Below are 20,321 nucleotides of genomic sequence, written 5' to 3'. Positions count from 1 at the left end.
TTCTGGCAGTGCCACGTTTTGTTTTTGTTTTTATCTGGTTAATGGCACGGCCAGGAATACTTCCCAGAGACCTCCCTGAGACACTCTCCTGGTGGCATTCAGACTACAGAGTTCTCTCCACCTGCAACCTGGCAACTTTTGGCTGATTTTTCCTCCACGGTGAGCCCTGGCTATCGCTCTTTTCTTTAAGCTTTATTTCTCAGAATTTTCATCGGATAGACTTGAGATGTGGTTTGCCCATCCTTAAAAGGGTAGCCTTATATTGCCCTCTGAACAGATGCTTTCTCATCCTTGGATTTCTAGATCTAATAGTTTATCTGAGAAGGAGAAAGGATGAAAGCACAATTTTCTATTATTATTTATGCTATATCCCATATCATCTTGCCAGTTATCCTGTTAAGTCCTGCTGCTGTCTTCCACTGGGCCCTCTGTAACCTCCACATGGCAGAGACAGTATGATGAACTCTGTAGAATTCAGACATTGTGCGTGAGGCCCCTGCTCTGGACATCGTCATGAGTCTGCCTGGAGCCATAGAAATCAAAGCCCATCTCAGACTAACATGAGTTCCCAAGGGGAGTCCTGCTTTCTTACCTGCTGCGTCTAGTCTGCCACAAGCCTCCCACAAACCTCCACCATTTTCACCCCAATCCTTCTTCCTATGAGGTGCTTGAGGGGTGGAAGCCTTTACTGAGATTCAAAGGTTTTGAGAAGGGGGTACATATTGCACCACGCAGCAGCAAACATTTAAAAAATCACATATTTGACCTTCCTGTTTTTGCAAAGTCCTTCGACTCTGCAGTACTAGGGCTCTTCCTGGTCTCTCCTGTGACTCTGCTCTCCCTTGCCTCTCACTGCACTTAGGTCTCCCTTCTCGGAAACAAAAAATACGTTCTTCTCATTTTCTTATGTCACAAGTCCCTCCGCTTGTTTGAGTCTCTGCCAGCACCCCTGCCCTCTGAGCCTGATTTTTGTGCCTAAGTGATTTATCCATGTTCTTTGCCAAATGAGAAGGAGTCCTGGGGCTGGGAGAAAGGATAGCATGTTTAATGCACCTTGCTACATTTGCATCTTGAGAGACCTTTTTTGTTTGGAATGCAGCACATAGTAAGTTCTCCATACATATTTGAAATAGCCACTCCTTCATCCAGCCTCCATCCAAACTATACTTTTTGAATGCCTACTATGTGTCAGGCATAGTCCTGTTTAAGTCCTAACTAGAAAGAAAACCAGGGGGAGGATGTGATGAAGAATAGCTGGATAGATGGGGTGACCACTAGAGAGTGAGTGATCAAGCAGACCTTTCTGAGGAAAGGTCACCAATGCTGAGTGAGACTTGAAGGAGAAGGGAAACCAGCCAGGAGAGGTTCTGAGGAAGCAGGCCAGGAAGAAGCCACAGGCAAGAGTCTGGAGTTCATTAAAATAAAGTTAGAAAGAAAACAAATAGGTAGTATGTAGAGGCAAAGAAATTTGTTATCAGCAGATGATAAACTCTGAGGAATTTGGGGAAGGTATAAAGCAGATGGACTGAAGTGGTATCAACTGATTGAACCTGTGTCTCTGTGGCCATCTGAAAAGAAATTAGCTGGGTCCCCAACAGAAGCCTGGGAAAACCCCAAGCTCTGAGCAGCAGGACTGGAAGTAGAGGCAATTGGTGGGCATTGGATGGGGACATGTGGAAGAAACGCAGAAATATGGACCAGATAAAAAAACAAAACAAAACAAATATGGACCAGAGGCTCCCTATGGCAGAGAGAGTCTCCTCAGCAAATGGGGGGTGTTTTCTGGCTAATATGGGTAATAAAACCAGAGAGTAGTGCCTCTGTAATCTCAGGGTGAACAGCAAATATAGAGGGAAAATCATCTCAGCAAAGCAGAGAAACTTCTAAAGACATTCCAGCCTTTTCCCTACCTTTCACTGACTTCTACAATCTAATCAGGCTCCCTAAGACCCCTCAACAGAAGGGAGAAGAGTGGACTTATTGGGAGCACCATGGAGAGGAAACTGAAGAGCTTCAGAAACCCCATCAGGATCTGAGACAGAGCAGAGCACCCGGCTTAAGGGACCGTGGAGCTCTACCACCTGTCCTGCTCTGAGAGGGGACCCAGTCTTTCAGTCTGCTCTTGACTCACATGGCCAGGACCCAGAGGGACCCTGCTGACTGACCTATGGCCCCCCAAAACACTCTCAGGTGAAACCCTACAGCTATGTGGATGGCTCAGAGGAGAGCCTGCGTTGGGGTGGACGGTGGGGACTCTGTGAACCACACAAGGACCTCTCAAACTGCTGTGCCGCAGAATCACCTAGAACACTTGCCAGAAATACAGACACCCCGAACCACCCTGGGGCATCTGTCTTCTTAATGAGCATCCCAGGTAATTCTGATGTACCCTGTGCTTTGAAAACCACAGACCGCCCCCCACCCCCGCCCCGCCCAGTTATTGCGGGAATCCTCATCAGCTACAATCCAGTCCGTCTGGATCAGGGCTGCCCTCTAGAATCACTTGGACAGATGAAAAACAAACAAACAGACAAACCAATGCCCCACTGCCAAAAATTCTGATTGAGTTGTCCTAGGGAGGGGACTGGGCATTGTTTTTGTTGTTGTTGTTTGTTTTTTAATAAACTCTCCAGGTGGTTCTAATGTGTGGCAGGAGTTGACAGCCAAGAGCTTCACTTATGAAAACCAACAGTCCCTCAAGTTGCTGGGTGTATGAAAAGACGGACGGATCTGCTCTGAACGGTGATTAGTCACAGTGATTGATTCTGTGATCAATGACCCCCAACGAAACAGACTATGTCAGAAATAGAGGGGAAGTATGAAAGCAAAACAAAACAAAACCTGTATCACACCCTCAGGGGGATTTAAGAGGATAAATATAAAAAAGACGGAGCAGGCTACTAAGAAAAAGGAGTCCAAGTAATAGTAAGAATTCTTGGAAATGAAAAGCATGATTGTCAACGGGCCCTCCCAAAACTCAGTAGGAAAAGAAAACTCATAAAGTATAAAATCACAGAGCAGACATTAATGAACACCAAGCCGGAAGCTCTGAAGAGTAATTCAAGGAATTCTATCCTTGAATATAACACAAAAAGACTAAGAGATGGGAATTATAAAAGAGAAAAAGATAAAGAGATATGGCTGCTCCATCCCAGAGGCTCAGAGTTTCTACAAGAGGATTTCCTGAGAAGAGAGGATAAAACAGAAAAAAGAGTATTAGTGATTAAAGAGAGAGAGAGAGAGAAACCCCTTGAGTTAAGGAAAGATTTAAATTCTTGGATCAGATTAGAAGGGATGATGTAGGGCACGTCAGAACTATTAGAAAGAAGATACTCATCAACAAACTATTTTTCTTTTAATGTTGATGGAGAAATATTAAGTCCCAGTATGTTGGTCTAAAATATATCAGGTTAATAGACCTATCAAGAAGAATGGGATTTGAAGGAGGCAAAGGGAAATTTCTATTTTTTATTTTACATAATTTATTATTATTTGCATGAATTGATGCCATTGATTAAAAATTAAAACATTTAATAGTAAATATGATTAGAATAGAAACTAGAATAAGGAAAGCTAATACAAAACTTGATTCATAAAGCAAAAATCAGGGAAGAGGAAAAGAAACAAGAAGAACGAGATCGGGAAAACATGAAATATCAGGAAAAGATAAAATATATAATCCAAGTAAAATGTAACTGTTTTCTATCCCAATGTCCAAAGCAAAATACACCATTAGAAAAGTGGGTGAAGAACACAAAACAGTCAAGTCACAAGAGAAAAATGAATATCAACCATGAGAAAAGATTCTCAAGTCTTTCAACAAAGAAATGGAAAAAAAATGAGATTTTTACTTTAACTTATCACACATGCAAAGATGACAAAGATTGATAATCCTTGAGAATAATGCTTGAGTTGGTGAGGAATGTGGGGAAATGGACACTTTTAAGCTGTGGGTATGAAAAAATGATACTATTTTGCTTAAGAGGAATCTGGCCATATGAACTAAAATCAAAATTAACATGCCAGGCCTAGCAATTCCACTCCTGGAAGTTTATCCTAAAATAATAATTGGACTTGTGTATAAGGATGTTCTTTGCATCATTGTTTACACTAGCAAAACAAAACAAAACAAAACAAAAGGATATATCCTTAATATTTATGACCTGGGGACTGGTTAAATACATTATACTACACTCATACAAGGGGACACTATGTAGTTACTGAAAAAGATAAGGTGGATTTATATGTGTTCCCATGATATATTAATTAAAAAATTATGGGACAATGTATATATAATGAATCCATTTATGCAAAAGAATATGATACTGTATATACATAAGAATCTAAACTCCCTGAGTTCATGGCACCCTTAGTGTCTCAGTAAATTTTTCATGGTGTCCCTGGGCCAAAAAAAACCATGTAACAGCTTTGTTTTAAATAGTCAGGTCCAAAGGACTTAATAAATATCTATGTCCTAAAACTTACTAGCTACAAAGTACATATAAATTGAAAGAAAAAACAATGTTTACTTCATTCTTAAATAACTACAATGTGGGCCTGTTGAGCACTGTACATCTTCTCAAACTTTGGAATCAAACTGGACCCCAACATGCTCATTTTCTGTTCCACTTTGATTTTTGCACAGTACTTGCCTTTTATCATAGCAACTGCCCTGAAAACCCAGATTTGCAAAGAAAAGAATGTAATATGAAATGCTGAAAACGGTGAAGTATGTTAAGCTAGTACTTTATGCAGTATCGGAAACATGTCAGACGCCACGGTGTTTCCCTCAAGGATACAGAATATCCTGGGGTAACCCTGTGAATTCCCTGCAGTGGTCCAGGGTGCCCTGGCTCAGTTTGGGAACCACGGCATTAGACTATAAACAAAGATTCTTTCTGGAAGGTGAGATTGGATGGGCGGGGAGAGAGACTTTTCTTTGCTATGTACATCTAACTAGTTTGAACTTTTTATAATAAGCAAAATATAAAAGTCACAAAAGACTTTCATTACTTTTTTTAAAAGATTTTTTATTTTTTTTTTTAAGATTCAATTTACTTATTTGAGAGAGAGAGCCTGCAGGGGAACGAGTGGGGGAGAGGGGAGAGGGAGGAGCAGGCTCCCCGCAGAGCAGGGAGCCCGATGCGGGGCTCCATCCCAGGACCCTGGGATCATGACCTGAGCCGAAGGCAGACGCTTAACTGACTGAGCCACCCAGGCGCCCCAGACTTTTATTACTTTTTATAAGATTTTTTCATTTCCACATAAGAAACCAGAAAAAGAGCAAGAGTGAAAGCGAATGAGGGAGATATAAAGAAATGAAAAATGAAATAAAAAGTCTTCTAGCCGAGGGGCAGTGGGTGCAAAGGCACACCACACCAGATGTGTCTGTGCACTTCCCTCGGTGACTGTGACTCTGGTCCAAGTCCCTCTGGGCTTTGGCTCCTGGGCTAGTCAAAGAACGCACTACCTTCCCTCACAGGCAAAGAGCTACTTGCAGTCACTCCCCGAGAGCAGAGTTATGAAAACCACAGCTCTGGAGCCTGCTGTCTGGGTTCTGACCCTAATTCTGACCCACTCGCTGCGTGACCTCGAGCAAGTTCATTAACTCCTCTGTGCCTCAGTTTACTCATCTGTTCAATGATGAGACTACTGTTTACCTGTTGTGGGGACTCCAGGCAAGACACCATGTGGCTGGTGCTGAGTCCATGCTCGCTCTTACTATTGTTCCTGCTGCTGTTATATACAAACAAACTGGCTGACAGATTTTTTTTCCCCTTCAGCAATCAGAACTAGGAAAATGGGGGGCACCTGGGTGGCTGTTGGTTGAGTGCTCAACTCTTGGTTTCGGCTGGGGTCCTGATCTCAGGGTCGTGGGATCGAGCCCCGCATTTGTCAGGCTCTGCGCTCAGCAGGAAGTCTGATTCTCTCCCTCTGCCTCTGTACCCCCATACTCTCTCTCTCAAAATAAATAAATAAAATCTTAAAAAGAACTGGGAAATGTGAAGGACTGTCCCCGTTATCATGATATCCAAGGGTCAGAGAGAAGTCAGAGAAAGCCACTGAGTATCCATGTACAAAGCGAAGCTATAGGGAGGTAGAACCATGTGTGGGCAGGACTTAGGAGGTAACTTGAGGGGTTTCTGTTCTAGTGATAAAAATCGTCAAATTAAAATAGGAAATAATGTAATCTCACTATCTCATGATTTTTTTCTCACATCTCTTTCCTTCTCAAACACTAAAACTTTTTTTTTTGTTGTTTTTACCTCATCTCTATGTCCCATAAAGTGATATCGTCGCTGATCCAGGGATTGGAGGGCTCAGCCGGCGTGACCAAAGGATCATATTCCACATACTGTTCCGTGTAAGCAATTAAGCTGCAGGAGGGAAGCAAAGAACACCACTGATTTCCTGTAAAAACTTGTATTCCCTTTTACACAAACATTCTGTCTTTATATAATTCTAAGTTAAAGGGAAAACACCTTTACTCCCAATTCTGGGACAAATCCAACTGTTTCCTTCTCATGACGAATGCATCATTTTTGCATCATGCAGTCATAGTTATGTAGGCATTTTATATCTTCTCCCCACTTTACTCTTTACCTGAACCCTGGTGCATCCGTTCCTGGCTGCGCTAGCCTGACTGATACACAAGTCCAAACCTGCTTGTGTATCACCCTCTCACAGAGACTACGGATCTCAGGGCGTCCGGGTCACACCAAGGACACTAGAAGCCCTCCAGGCTGCCAGCCAAGTGTTCCTACCTGGGAGACTTCCTTATTACAAAGACTAAAATCCTGATAGACCAAAAGGAGGTAATGCATTATAAGCATTATTCCACAGAGCGACTTAGTTTTATCAGTTATAATTTAAACGGCCACATAATTTTTTTAAAACAATAACATAGTACTAAATGATTTCACACACACAAAAACAACAATTTTAGCAAAAAAAAAATAGAGATTTTTTTTTCTCCTATCCCTTCTCACAGAGACTTATTATATTTTCTACCCTTCTGTTTCCTTTAGCACTTACCTGTATATTTCTAAATTTGGTTTTTATAGTTGTTCTTGATTATCAATTTTAGATGAGGATTTAACTTTCCCTTCACCAGTCCCCAAATCTCCCACCCCCATCTCCTCCCATGATCCTCCTAAGAGACATATAATAATTTCTGTTAAATCAGTATTTATTATTGTCCACATTATTAAACTAGATACAAATTGTCTTCTGCAGCACTAAGTAGCATACTACCCTCTTCAAGCCTTCTAACAAATATGTAAAATGCCTAGCAATAATTTTTCCACATCTTAAAGACATTACATAATCGTTGTTCAGTTCTGTCTCTCCGTCTCCCAGAGGTGCTCTCTTCAAAGTCTTGAGTCCTCTCGCTCCAGTCTGGACGGTTGGCTCTACATGCCTGATGTAAAATCACCCTCCTGGGACGTCATTCACTTCCGTGTGGAGCCCTTGCTTTTCTGGACTTCACTCTGTTTACTGGTTTTACTCCCTGATTGTGTTGAAATACTCCTTGAGTCGTTTCCTAAGAAAGGATGCATAAAGGCTAACTATTTCAAGTCCTTGCAGGGCTAAACGTATTTTTATTTTATCTTTATACTTGGCTGACAGTGCTGGACACAGAACCCCAGGGAAAAAATTATCTTCCTTCAGGGTTCTGAGGGTGATGCTCTACTGTGCTTTTTGGCATCCAGTGTTACTGCTGATCCAGTTTTATTCTGGATCCAGTTTGAGTCTTGTTCTTTTGCTTAGTGTCTTTCCTCTCTAGAGACAGAGCCTTCTCTTCATCGTTGCAGTGCCCTGAGATTTCACCCTGGCCCTTGATGGTTGTTTTTATTTACTGTGCTGGGTGTAAGGTGCAAGAGATTAAAAAAAATTTCCCAGAAGTATTACTTCTTTGCTAATTTCATACCCGTCATTTCCTTGGTTTTCTCTTGCTATAATTCTTTCTAGTTGAACATTGGACATTCTGGATTGGTAATCTAATTTTCTTAAATTTGCCCTGCCATTTTTCATCTTTTTGTCTTTTTGCTTGACAGTCCTTTCCATCTTGTTATTTATTTATGTTTTTAATTTGGGCTATCACTTTCTTAAGTTTCCAGAGTTCACTCTTGTTTATCATAGGATCTAGTTCTTGATGTATGGATGAAATATCTTCTGATATCTGATATTAATATTTCTTCTTTTTTTAAAAGATTTATTTATTCATTTTAGAGACAGAGAGAGAGTGCGAGTGGAGGGGGAGGAGCAGAGGGAGAGGGAGAGAGAGAATCTCAAGCAGACTCCTTGTTGAACACGAAGCCCGAGGCGGGGTTCAATCCCACGACCCTGAGATCATGACCTGAGTCGAAATCAAGGGTCGGACACTGAACTGACTGAGCCACCCAGGTGATGTTGATATTAATATTTCTGAGGATATTAATTCCATATTTTTATTTTCTGTTTTTTTTTTTTAAATAGTTTTTGGTTCCTCCAAGTCCCTTTTGCTCTTTGTTTGCATCATACTGCATCACATTGGGGTTTCCCTTGAATGTCTGGAAAACCTCGGGACATCCACTTGTGCGTAAGAGTAAAATACTAAAACCTGCTTGGAGAACTCAGTGTGTATGTGGACAGGGCTTCACCAGACTTTTCACTAGAGCTCCAAATGAGGGATTTGGGGGCTTTCCTTGGGGGACATTGATTTTTCTCTAGAGCAAGGGTAAGTAAACGTTTTCTGCAAGACACAGTAAATATTTCAGGTTTTACAGGCCAGATGGTGTCTGTTGCAACTACTCAGCTCTTCTGTTGCAGCAAAAAGCAGTCATAAATAATTCATGAATGAATGTGCGTGACTGGGTTCCAATAAAACTTTATCTGCAAGAACAGTAGAGTGGAGTAGACTTGGCCCACAGGTTGTAGTTTCCTAGGCTCTTGCCTGTGGGCATATACGTCTAGCTCCTGGAGGGCTGAGAGCCAGGCAGAGACGGGATGGAAGATCCCACTGTTCAGTATGTTGATCTTCAATTAATTTGCTGTTTTCACCTGGCCGTTTATGATGAGAGGTGCCTGAATTCTGAACTGATGTGACTCAATTTCTCTGGAGAATAAACTGCTCATCTTCTATGGTGGTAGAAACTGGGGAGAGATAGTTTTCTAGTGGGGCAGGTATCTAGGGATCCAAAGATCCAGAGACAGACTTTCCCCTTTCCTCTTGGTTAGCCCATGCTTTATTCTTGCTCTCCATGGTCTCTGGTACCTTCAAGAGTCAAGACCAAATTTTTTGGGGGGCAATCTGGCTCACTTTGTTATAATACTGACACTCTTAACATGTAGGTTATAACGTTCTTCATTCTGTCCCCAACATCTTGGTTTTTTTTTTTAATTAAATTTTGAAATATTTCAGGAATACAGAAAGGCATAAGAATTGTAAGGACATCACCCTTGTCTTCACTACCCAATTTTAAAAAAATACAATAGAGATAGGGGCCCATGGTTATACTTTAATTCCATAGATTCTCAATCTGGGAAAAATCTGTTGAAATGGTTAATCCATTAATTTGTTGCCCGTGTCATTCATATAATTTTTATTCCTTTACTTACATGTTGCTTTTGTCTTGAGTGAATTTATTATAATTAATGTAATAATTTCCTTTATAATAGACACAGATTTTATATATTTTTTTAGTATACATAATGCTGTAGTAGAACACTGTTGTTCACATAGGTTTTTCCATCTTTTGGGGTTATTTATTTAGAATTAACACCCATAAGTGGAATTACTAGACCAAAAGGTATGAATATTTTTATGGTTATCGATCCACAATAAAACTTTTCTCTAAGCACTGCGAACTTGAGTGTCATCAATCTCTCCTGAAATGATAAATTCAGAGCCACAGTTCTTACTACTGAATTAGAGGGCAAGCATGGTTAATTACTGCTGTAAGTGTGAAGAAATTAGCCAGCAGCTACATCTCATTGCCACTCAAGAAGTGTGGTCCACAAACCGGCAGCTCAGTTATTACCTGAGAGCTTGTAAGAAATGCAGAATCTCAAGTCCCACCCCAGACCTAAAGAATCAGAAACTGCATTTTAACCAGATTCCCCAGGTGATTCATATGCACAGCGAAGTTTGAGAAGCACCACATCTAATTCTTTAATTTTCTGAGGAGCTCAGGACACACACTTTATTCATCCAATTAAAATGAAGGAGCCTAGGATACTTTCGGGTTTTAAACATGACTGCAGACTTCCCATCACCTCACAGCCTCCTCGCTGTCCCAGGTGTGCACTGTTGCCCAGCAGGGGTGTAGAAGGAGCATTGGTCCAAGTTGGAAAACCTTGGTTCTCATTCTTGGGTGAACCATTTAAGTGATCTTTGTCAAGTTCCCCATGTTACATAATGGCCTCGTTGAGCACCCAGGACCATTTGAGAAAAAATGGAAAAGCATTTCAAAAGAATCTTCCAAATCTTCTATACACGTAGATATGTGATTGCAATCACCATGTGCGGTGGAGGCATGTTGTCCCTGTTGGAGCACAAGGCAGGCAGTGTGCCCAGACAAGCCTTCACCCCTAAGAGCTTTGTGGCATCTTAAGGCTCTGGGGGCAGCACTGTGGCAGGAAGGGTGCTGTGACAGCTTCACAGGGAGCCCTCCCTTTGCCACTTGGGATAATTCTATTCTTTTTGAGAGAAATTGGTTGCACATTGAGGCACGTAATAGTTTCCTAGGGCTGCTGTTAACAAACGACCACTAATTGGTGGCTTAAAATGATAGAAGTCTACTCTCTCTTACTTCTGGAAACTAGAATTCTGAAATCAAGCTATCAGCAGGCCTATGCTCCCTCTGGGGACTTGAGGGGAAGAATCCTTCCTTGCCTCCTCCAGCTTCGGGTGGCTCCAGGCAGTCCTTGGCTTGTGGATGTGTAACTCCAATCTCTGCCTCTGTCCTCACATGACTTCTCCTCTGGATCTGGGCTTCCTTCCCTTCTCTCTCTTGTCACTGGATTTAGGGTTCGCCAGAATAATCCAGGGTGATTTCATCTCAAGATCCTTAATTTACATTTGCAAAGACTCTTTTCCCAGATAAGGTCACATTCACAGTTCCCTTGGATTAGGACTTGCACATACCCTTTTGAGGGCCACTATTCAACCCACTGCAGGTAACGTGAAAGAATCCAGGCATGAGGCTGGAGAGGGCACCCTTGCCTACCTGACTCCTTTATTCAGATCAGCACGAAAACTAACCAGCAGCTGGTAACCTCAATTCTCTTTCAGGGACAATGAGCCAGGTGAGATGTGTCTGAGTCATGATGAGGTGTTGGGACTTTCCTGATTATGATGTACTTGGGCATCCACAGAATTCTCAGAATTTAAGATGGTGGATGTAGTCCATGGGGCTCTCCTTAGCGGTGACACCTTTGTTTCCCAGAACGTCTGCCCCTGGCCATTCCAATGACCTCAGCCTCCGGTGGCCCCAGTCTCCAATCAAAGACTTCTACCCGAGGAGCCCAAGGTAAAGGGTGTGTGTGTGTGGCAGGGGGGAGTCTTCTAACTAGTTAATTTCAAGTTATGGGGGATTTTTTTCAACCAAAAATGGATTTCCCACAAGTGATACATAGGGATGGAGAAACAAAATTTCCTCCCCTGCCTTCCTTACCCCTCCTCAGATTTCTGTAAAGACAGGCTGGAGGTTGTACCAGCTGTCTCTCCAGGTTGTTTTATGAGATATTCCACATGGCCACACCTCATCTGGCGAAGGCAGGTCTGACCAACCACGCTACCCCTAGGTCCCTGGATGGAGCCCAGCAGGAGTGCCTGGGATGAGAGGAGGCAGGGGAGGTGCATGAGAGGCTGGGTGAGAATTCTGAGTAGTTGAGCACTTGGGGGAGCCTCCCTGTTGGTGGCCCGTTATTCATTGCCAGTGAAGACAGCTGTCGTGCTGACCAGCCCAAGGCAGCAGCCTTACAGGGCCAGGGAGCAGCTAGGAGGATGTAAGCTGTAGTGAAACAAGGGCTCACAGCCAGGTTTCTTTTAGAGAAATTTGGGGATACCTTCAGAGGGTGGAGAGGGGTGGTAAGATTAATGGGTGATGTTGGTTCAAGAGAAGTAGTTGAGAGCCCAAGGAGTGATTTTGTAACCACTGAAGTTAAGAGCGCAAGATAGGACTATGTAACCTGCATTTATTGTGACTGAAGGTGTTCCCATGGCCTCACCCCACGTCGTGCCTTCTCAGAACAGGGTTCAGACGGGACCCTAGATATGCGTGGAAGAACATGTGAAGAGAGGGGTAAGAACTTCCTACAGAAATGCCTGACAGTCTGTACCGAAGCAACAGAGCTCAAATCAGGATGATCACTAATCAGTCACCCAGCACCAGTGATGGGCAACCTTGGTCAGCAGGGAAATTTGTTGTATTGCAAGAGGTACAGCTATTTTGTTACAGTATAGCTACATGAATAAAGTTGGTAAGAGGCTTTGTAAAGAAAACAGTAAAAATTGTATGGTCATGTGCATTTTGCATGAAATATTTTATTGGTAGAAGTGGAATGTACTGACTGAATCATCAGAATTAGACAGGGCTATTCCAGGACGTTCTGATCAAGCAAGAGACTTGGAATTTTTTTTTTTTTTTAAGACAGGGAGGGAAAGGGGATGGGCAGAGGGAAAGGGAGAGAGAGAATCTCAAGCAGACTCCCCACTGAGCCAAGAGCCCAAAGTAGGGCTCGATCTCATGACACTGAGATCATGAGATCACCATCATCAGGTCATGAGATCATGACCTGAGCCGAAATCAAGAGTTGGATACTTAGCCAACTGAGCCACCCAGGTGCCCTGAGACTTGGAAAGTTTTAGAGGTATTTTAGAAAGGAAGATCTTGAGATTCTCAGAGGAAGAGAGAGATTGGATGGTATATTAGTTTCTTATGGCTGCTATATAACAAACTGCTACCTACTTGGTGGCTTAAAAAAGGACAAATGTATTATCTTATCGTTCTAAGTGTCAGAAGTCTGAAATGGACATTGTGGGGCTAAAATCAAAGTGTCAGCAGGATTGAGTTCCTTCTGGAGGCTCAAGGGGAGAATCCATTTCCTTGCCTTTTCCCCCTGGTAGAGATGTCCCATGTTCCTTGTCTCCTGGCCCCCTTCTCTCTTCAAACCCAGCAGTGCCTGGCCAAGGCTGGTTCACATTGTGTCAGTCTGACACGGACCCTTCTGCCTCCCTTGTCTACAACAAGGACCCTCCTGGTTACACTGGGCCTACTTGGATAATCCAGGGTAATCCCCCTGTGTTAGGTTAACTGATTAGTAACCTTAATTCCATCTGCAGATGTAATCCCCCTTTGTCATGTAACCTGACACTTTTACAGAGTCTGGGGGTTAGGACCTGGGCATCTTTGAGGGACTATTATTCTGTCTTCCACGGGTGTAATTTGAGAGGCAGTTGTGCAGAAGGTGGAAAATGAAGTCACTTAACGGAGGGTGTGGTGGTAGGTAAAAGGTTTGTACATGGCCTGCGTGGACTTTTTGAGAATGGCAGCAACATGTTTTATCGCATTGTCATTGTCACAACCTGTGCAAATAAACTCAGTTTTCATGAATCTATGCTCACCCGTGTCCTGTTTGCCATCACTTCATGGAAAAGACAGGAGATAGCCAAGTGCCTTCTCTTGGAGGTTCCTGTGAGTGGCTTTGGCTCTTAGTAGTCTGTTGCCTTAACTCCTCTCCTAGCTTTTGTGGGGCTGATCCTTCTCAGAGAGAGGGGCAGAGAAGGTTAACTCCATAATCAGGGTGGCAGAGGACTGAGGGAAGGTGAAAGAATACCCCACCCTAGGAAGAGATGGAAGAGGATCGCCTCTCCCCTAATCTCAACACCACGAGACTGGCCAGAAACAGCACAAGGGGTGGCGTGAAAGCAAGCACCGCTCACCTTGCCCTTGCTCATCTGGGCTGGAGGTGTCTTACTTAGGAGCTAACACTTCCAAAGTGGGATACAGAGGAAAGGAACAATGGGCTGGTTGCCTAGGATAAGACCTAAGCTTCACGCAGAGAGAGTACAAGGCATCTTGTACGAGGGTCTGCATCTAGGCTGCGCAATGCCATTTCTCAGGTGTGAAAAGAGGTACAAATGGAGACAGAAATGTTATCTAGGAATATAGTGAGTGTACTTGGTTGGGTTGACCCTTGTGCTGTGTCTCTTGGGGTCTGAGTGAAGCAGCTAGGGATCCTGGGTGGTGAGAAGCCCTCCAGAATGGGTGAACTAGCCCAGAAGATGTCTCTGCGTTCTTGCTCAGTCTCACCCATCTCCTGGGAGTTTCACCCCAACATGTACCCAGGGCTTCTTTAGGGGCTGCCAAGTGCTTATAAGCCCTGCTTCCGGCCACAGTTGATCCGTCCAGGAATGGATACCTTACTGACCCAGGCTGGGTTGCTACCCTCTTTCTCTAGCTTCAAGTGTAGAAACTGCAGTTACAAAGTTCAGGGGCTGGAGGCAGTCCTGTTTCCTAACACCTGTCTGTGATGAAAGAGGATGAGGTCAACATGGAAAGTGGAACAGGACAAGAGATGAAGAAGAAGCCTTGGGAATGTTTGGGGCCCTGGCGCCAGCATTTTTTTTTTTTTTTTAAGTAGGCTCCACGCCCAGCGTGGAGCCCAACATGGGGCTCGAACTCGCGACTCTGAGATCAAGACCCGAACCGAGATCAAGAGTCATTCACTCAACTGACTGAGCCACCCGGGTGCACCCCAGCTCCAGCTGTTCTTGAGCCTAGGGGTATTGCCGGCCTTCCCTGAGCTCAACTCTGCAGCTCTTCCTTGTAGCCTGTGGGTGAGCACATGCTCCTTCAGCGGAACTGAGTTCAGGCTGGGGTTCTATTGCCTGGCAACAAAGCAGTAGAATTGAAAGAAGGATGAACATGATGGGAATGTGAAGGGGAGTTCATGGAGGCAGCCCTTTGTAGCATTAGCCAGAGAGGCTTCCTCTCCCCCAGAACATGTACTTCCTTGCAGGGCACAGACAAGATATCAGAGTCTCCTGGAGACACACACAGACAATGAAATGGGCCAGTAGGCAATGTGGGAGGTAGCAGTCCTGTTTGAGTGCAAAGTCAACATCAATGACTACAGGAAACTTGAGAGAGGACAGGGAGAGCACAGAGAGAGAACAGAGAGGCATGGAAAGAGCTTGGCAGACAGTTGCCGCATAACAGCACACATGTAACAATGTCCACAGATCGTTGGGGGTGGGTGGCACCCAAGCAGAATTGCGAGGTGTTACAGACTGAATTGTGTCCCCCCTCCCACCAAAATTTCATATGTTGAAGCTCTAACCCTGCAGTGTGACTGTTTTGAAGATAGGGCCTTTAAGGAGGTCATTAAGGTTAAGTGAGATCATGGGGTGGAGACCAGATTTGATAGGACTTTGGTCATAAAGACAGGAAGAGACACCAGAGCACTCTCTCCTGTGTGTGTGCACAGAGGAAAGGCCACGTGAGGACACACCAAGCAGGAGGCCATCTGCTAGCCAGGAGGAGAGGCCCCACCAGAAACCAGCCCTGCTGGCACCTCGATCATAGACTTCCAACCTCCAGGATTGTGAGAAAATAAATGTCTGTTGTTTATGTCACCCAGTCTGTGGTATTTTGTTATGGCCACCTGAGCTGACTAATACAGGAGGAAATGGAAAAGATAAAATAAATACAGGAAATCCGGAGGAAGTCCATTAGGAGCATGATTTCTCATTGACCAGTTTTAACATCCTTGTCTCCTTATCTCTGCCTCCTTCTGATTAGTAGATGGTGTCATTATCAAAGGCCAAATTCTCACATTAGTAGAAGATCCTGACACACCAACCATTAGCAAATGTGCTACCCATCAACATCAGGTGCTTTGAACTGGTTCTCGGGTGAGTATGGAGCTGGCCAATTTATCCCCATAGTCTTTTCCATTTCCTTGTAGAAAGGGGCAGAAATTCACCACCTGGCTGCCAAGGGTGGAGCCCATGGTCAGTCATTCAGTTAACATTATTTAGTACCTACTAGTGCCATGAAATAGTGAATAGCTCTCTGGCTCACAGGATGATGCTCACACCGAGCTAATAGCAAAGTCATGGCTTCTAACAACTGTGACCAGTAGTCATGGGTTATTTTATATATTTATATACACACACACACACACACACATATTTTATATATGGGGGCTCATATATATGACATATATATGTTATAGATCTTATAGTTGACCCTTGAACAACATGAACAACATGAACAACATGGGGGTTGGGGCACTGAGCCCCCGTGCAGTTAAAAATCCATGCAAATTTTGACTCCCCCAAAACTTAACTGCAAATAGCCAATGTTGACCAAAACCTTACTGATAATATAAACAATGCATATTTTGTATGTTATATGTATGATGTGTTGTAAGCAGAGCAAAGAAAATGTTATTAAGAAAATCATAAGAGAAGATGCATTTATAGTACTGTACTGTATTTATTGAAAACAATCCCTGTATAAGTGGAGTTCAAACTCATGTTGTTCAAGGGTCAACTAACTGTATATATATAATAGGGGGTTATTAATATAGATTGTTAATTAGGTTCTACCTTTGATAAACCTAGAGAGGAGAGAAATAACAAAAGTGAATTTAGAAAACTTCTAGTCCAACCACTTAAAAAAATCTGAGAGAAAAGTTTTAGAATTCATCCTCTCTCCCTTAACAAAAAATACACAGTTTTGCTATAAATTGTATAGAATATGGCAAAAAAAGTAAGACAGGCGAGTTGGAAGAAGAAGTGATGGGTTGAGGGGTGCCTGGAAGGGACCCTTAGAGTGACGCACACATATGGAGTGTGGTCCACAGAGCAGGTGTGGGAGAAGATGGAGACACAAAGTCTGGGGAGACGGACAGTGAGGGATGGCCTGCAGCTGTGGGACAACAAGGCATGGAGTGTAAAGCATTGTGGGACAATGACCATCATTCCTACTTTAGAAATATAATACAAATGCGCTACAACACTTATTAGAAAATCGGGGCCTCTAAATGGGGAGGAAACCTGGAAACTGAATGTGGAAAAGGTGACTAGGAGAGTGTGTTTGCAGCCCCTTGCACTGCATGTGTGGTTTGCTAGACTCGACTCACTAAAGGGAACCAGGACAGAAAGAGGCTCTGGCTAGAGAGGGAAAGGAGAGCAAGCAATACTGCAGAGAAGGAAGAGGAACCTTTGGCTCCCATCCATTCATTCATTCATCTAGTTTTTTTTTCACGTTGGAGGTGAGGAAAAGAGAGACTGTAGAGAACTCCTAAATTGTGGGTCACCAAGAGAAGATACATTCCACGGAGAAGAGTGGGACGGGTGAAGGGACGTGAGGGTGAATTTAGCCCCTCAGCAAGAAGAGCATATGCCAGGCCAGGGATCTCAGCCCTTCTAGGTTTTGGTCTGGATACAATCACCCTGGCTATCACGTTGCCTCTGATCTTTCCTTCTCTGTCCCCTAAGGTGGGCTGGGAGAAAGAAGAAGCAAGGAGCCCACAGTGTCTGGAATCACATAAAAGCAAAGTTGTAATGACTTCTTCGGCCCCTTTCTTCCTTCCCCGAAACTATCATTAAACATTAAGTTCATGGACTTCCATCACCCTAGCAGGTTTTTAATAACCCTTAGGGTATCCAGCCCCTTGCTGTCTTATCTCATTTCGTTAATTACATTTCATGATCATGGAGGGTTGGGAGGCAGAGAAGGAACCAGCATCCAATTTCAGAGAGCAGCCGCGATCCCGAGATGGGCAAGCAAGATGATGTAAAAAATCAATTCAGCAGTCAGCTGTGATGCACAATGGCTCCCAGGGACTGGGTAAGGACAGCCCAAGTACACAGGCAGATAGGGAATGAGACAACTGAGTGGGGCAGTGTGGTGTGACTCTTGCAGTGACTGCGCATAACTCAGTGCCACTGCGAGTAGGGAGAAATCTCTGCAGAAACCCTGCAAAATGTAGAGACTTTTCAGACCACTTGGAACTAAAATGTATGCAGTTTTGCATTCCCAAATTGATTTGTCAAGTGCTGTAAAGCTTGGGTGAATAAACAAGGGACTCCATTGAGGACCCTGGCAAAGGACAGTAAGACCTCAATTATTTGGCAATCTCAACTATTGAGGGAACACAGGTGAGATAGATGACCAAAAGGGCCTCTGAGCAGTCTACAATGACATAAAACCTATGCCTCGAGGCTCATAATCTGAATTCAGAAGAGCACACCCCTCGGAGAACACTCTTTACTCTTGCTTTAGGACCAAGGCTAAGGGACTTGGTCATCTGATTTCCTGGTATGGTAGATCAATTTAAAAATGAGTCTCTTTCTCCAACCCATGAATCTGGTCTGGGCTTGTGACGTGTTAGCCAATAAAATATAGCAGAAATGACAGAGTGTCAGTTCCAAGCCTCAGGAGGCTTTGCCTGCTTCTACTCTCTCTCCTGGAATTCTGCTATTCCCACGTGAGCAAGGTCAAACTGGCTGGAGGATGAGAGACTATGTGAGGAAGAGCCCAGTATTCCAGCTGAGGTCATGCTAAACCAGCTGGAGCCAAGCGTGTGAGAGAGCCCAGCCAAGTTCACGGAGCTGCCTCCCCGGTCCATGGCTGCACACAGACACAAGCCCAAGCCCAGTGGAGCCGGCTGGTTGGCACGTAATCATATGGGCAGTAGCAAATGCCTGCTGTTTGAAGCCACTAGGTTTTGAGGTCAGTTGTTACTCATCGGTATCTAACTGAAGCACCTGGTCTGCTGCAGATTGTTGACCAGGAACAAGAAAAAAACCCAACAACCAAACAACTAAAAAGCAGAAACAGAGACTCAAAGGTTGTAATGGTCTGGGCTGTTTAGGGAAAGGGAAGCAGTTTGTGGGACTTCCTAAGACCCTGATCACTGGTGGATTTAAAGCACAGTATAAAAGTCATCCGGGAAAATTAACTGAAATAAGTCCTTTCTTTAAGAAGGCAAGTGCATGAACCATACTTAAGAAAGATTCTCGTGTGGGGGCACCTGGGTGGCGCAGTCAGTTGGGCATGCGACTCTTGGTTTTGGCTCAGGTCGTGATCTCAGGGTCGTGAGATTGAGCCCCGTGTCGGGCTCCGTGCTCAGCGCAGAGTCGGCTTGGTGTTTCTCTCTCCCTCTCTGCCCCTCCTCCCTTCTCTCTCTCTACTAAATCAATCAATCTTTAAAAAAAAAAAAAGAAAAAAAAGAAAGATTCTCATTTAAAATAGTTAAGATAAAAGGCTTAAGGTGTTAAATGTTATTTATCTGAGAGATTCATTTGTGTGTGCGGGGACCATACTATCTGAAGCAAAAATCGGGTAACATCTTAGACAGGACTTTGTATTGCTTCCAGGTGCAAAAGGCAGCGAATGCTGGGAAATGGACTTTGGTTGCCATGATGTTGGCCTTTAGCCACTCATGGTGACAATGGGACAGCGCAGTCGAAACCAGGATGACCCAAGAAGATCTGGGCAGAAGAACCAAACTCTTCCCATATGGCCCTTCCTTCCTCAAAGATGCCAGATTAGTGGTGCTGACACAGAGACATGGACTGCAGAGGCAGCCTTCATGGGCAGCCTGCAGGGCTCTCTGTGCAGCAGACTGAAAAGAGACAGGGTGGAAGAATTGCATTCACTCAAAGCTGCCATCTGCAGGACCAGCTTCACTCCTTGGCTTACCCTTTGTTGGTTCCTCTGAACACCATACACCCAGTTCATTCCGTTCCATGTACCTGAAGTCTGCTCCTTTCCAAGACACCATTAAGCACCACAGGGGGAAATGAAAAAAATAATGGCTCATATTCATTGCATGTGTAGTAAGTGCCAAGGACTGGATGAAGCTCATGTCATGGACGAACTCATTAACCCTGTAAGTTAAGTGCTCCTGCTCTCTCTCCTTTAAAGAAGTAGAACAGAGGCACAGAGAGATAAAGCAACCTGCCCAAGGTCACACAGTTAGAAAATGGCAGAGGCAGGATCCCAGCCCTGATGGCTGGCTCTACACCCATCCCCTAAATCGCTCGGCTCTGCTCCTTCAGTAGACAAGTGTCCTTATTCCCTTCCTGGCTGGGTGTTGGCCAGAACCCTTGACCACAACCCTGAGCCAACCCATCACCCATCACCAGCCCTCACGCCTCTCCCCAACATCAGCTGTCAGGGAACTGCGTGACATGCACCTGTTCTCAGGGGGATGAGGTCCTTTGCCTGATGGCTAATTACCACCCATCACCTGCCGCAGGCCCAGGGAGAGCAGCCCCGCCACGGGGCTGCGTGCGCCCACCTGAGGCAGCTCAGCTT

The 20,321-nt window shown here is 44.2% G+C and overlaps 1 protein-coding gene across 19 annotated transcripts in view; it reads right to left on the bottom strand.

Moving 5' to 3' along the window:
• Positions 1–20,321, bottom strand: part of RGS6 (regulator of G protein signaling 6) — a 647,729-nt gene that overhangs the window by 142,397 nt on the left and 485,011 nt on the right. For all 19 annotated transcript variants that reach the window (XM_073895513.1, XM_073895514.1, XM_073895509.1 and 16 more), the window contains one exon: positions 6,267–6,377. In XM_073895513.1, coding sequence (XP_073751614.1) covers positions 6,267–6,377 — 111 coding nt within the window. The remainder of the gene's footprint in view (positions 1–6,266; positions 6,378–20,321) is intronic.

The sequence above is a fragment of the Callorhinus ursinus genome, unplaced genomic scaffold (assembly GCF_003265705.2).
Source record: "Callorhinus ursinus isolate GAN/ISIS: 27379988/994484 unplaced genomic scaffold, GSC_fseal_2.0 scaffold8, whole genome shotgun sequence".
In the NCBI taxonomy this organism is placed as follows: Eukaryota; Metazoa; Chordata; class Mammalia; order Carnivora; family Otariidae; genus Callorhinus; species Callorhinus ursinus.
The sequence above is the reverse complement of the archived record's forward strand: the minus strand, read 5'-3'. Positions and strand labels throughout refer to the sequence as shown.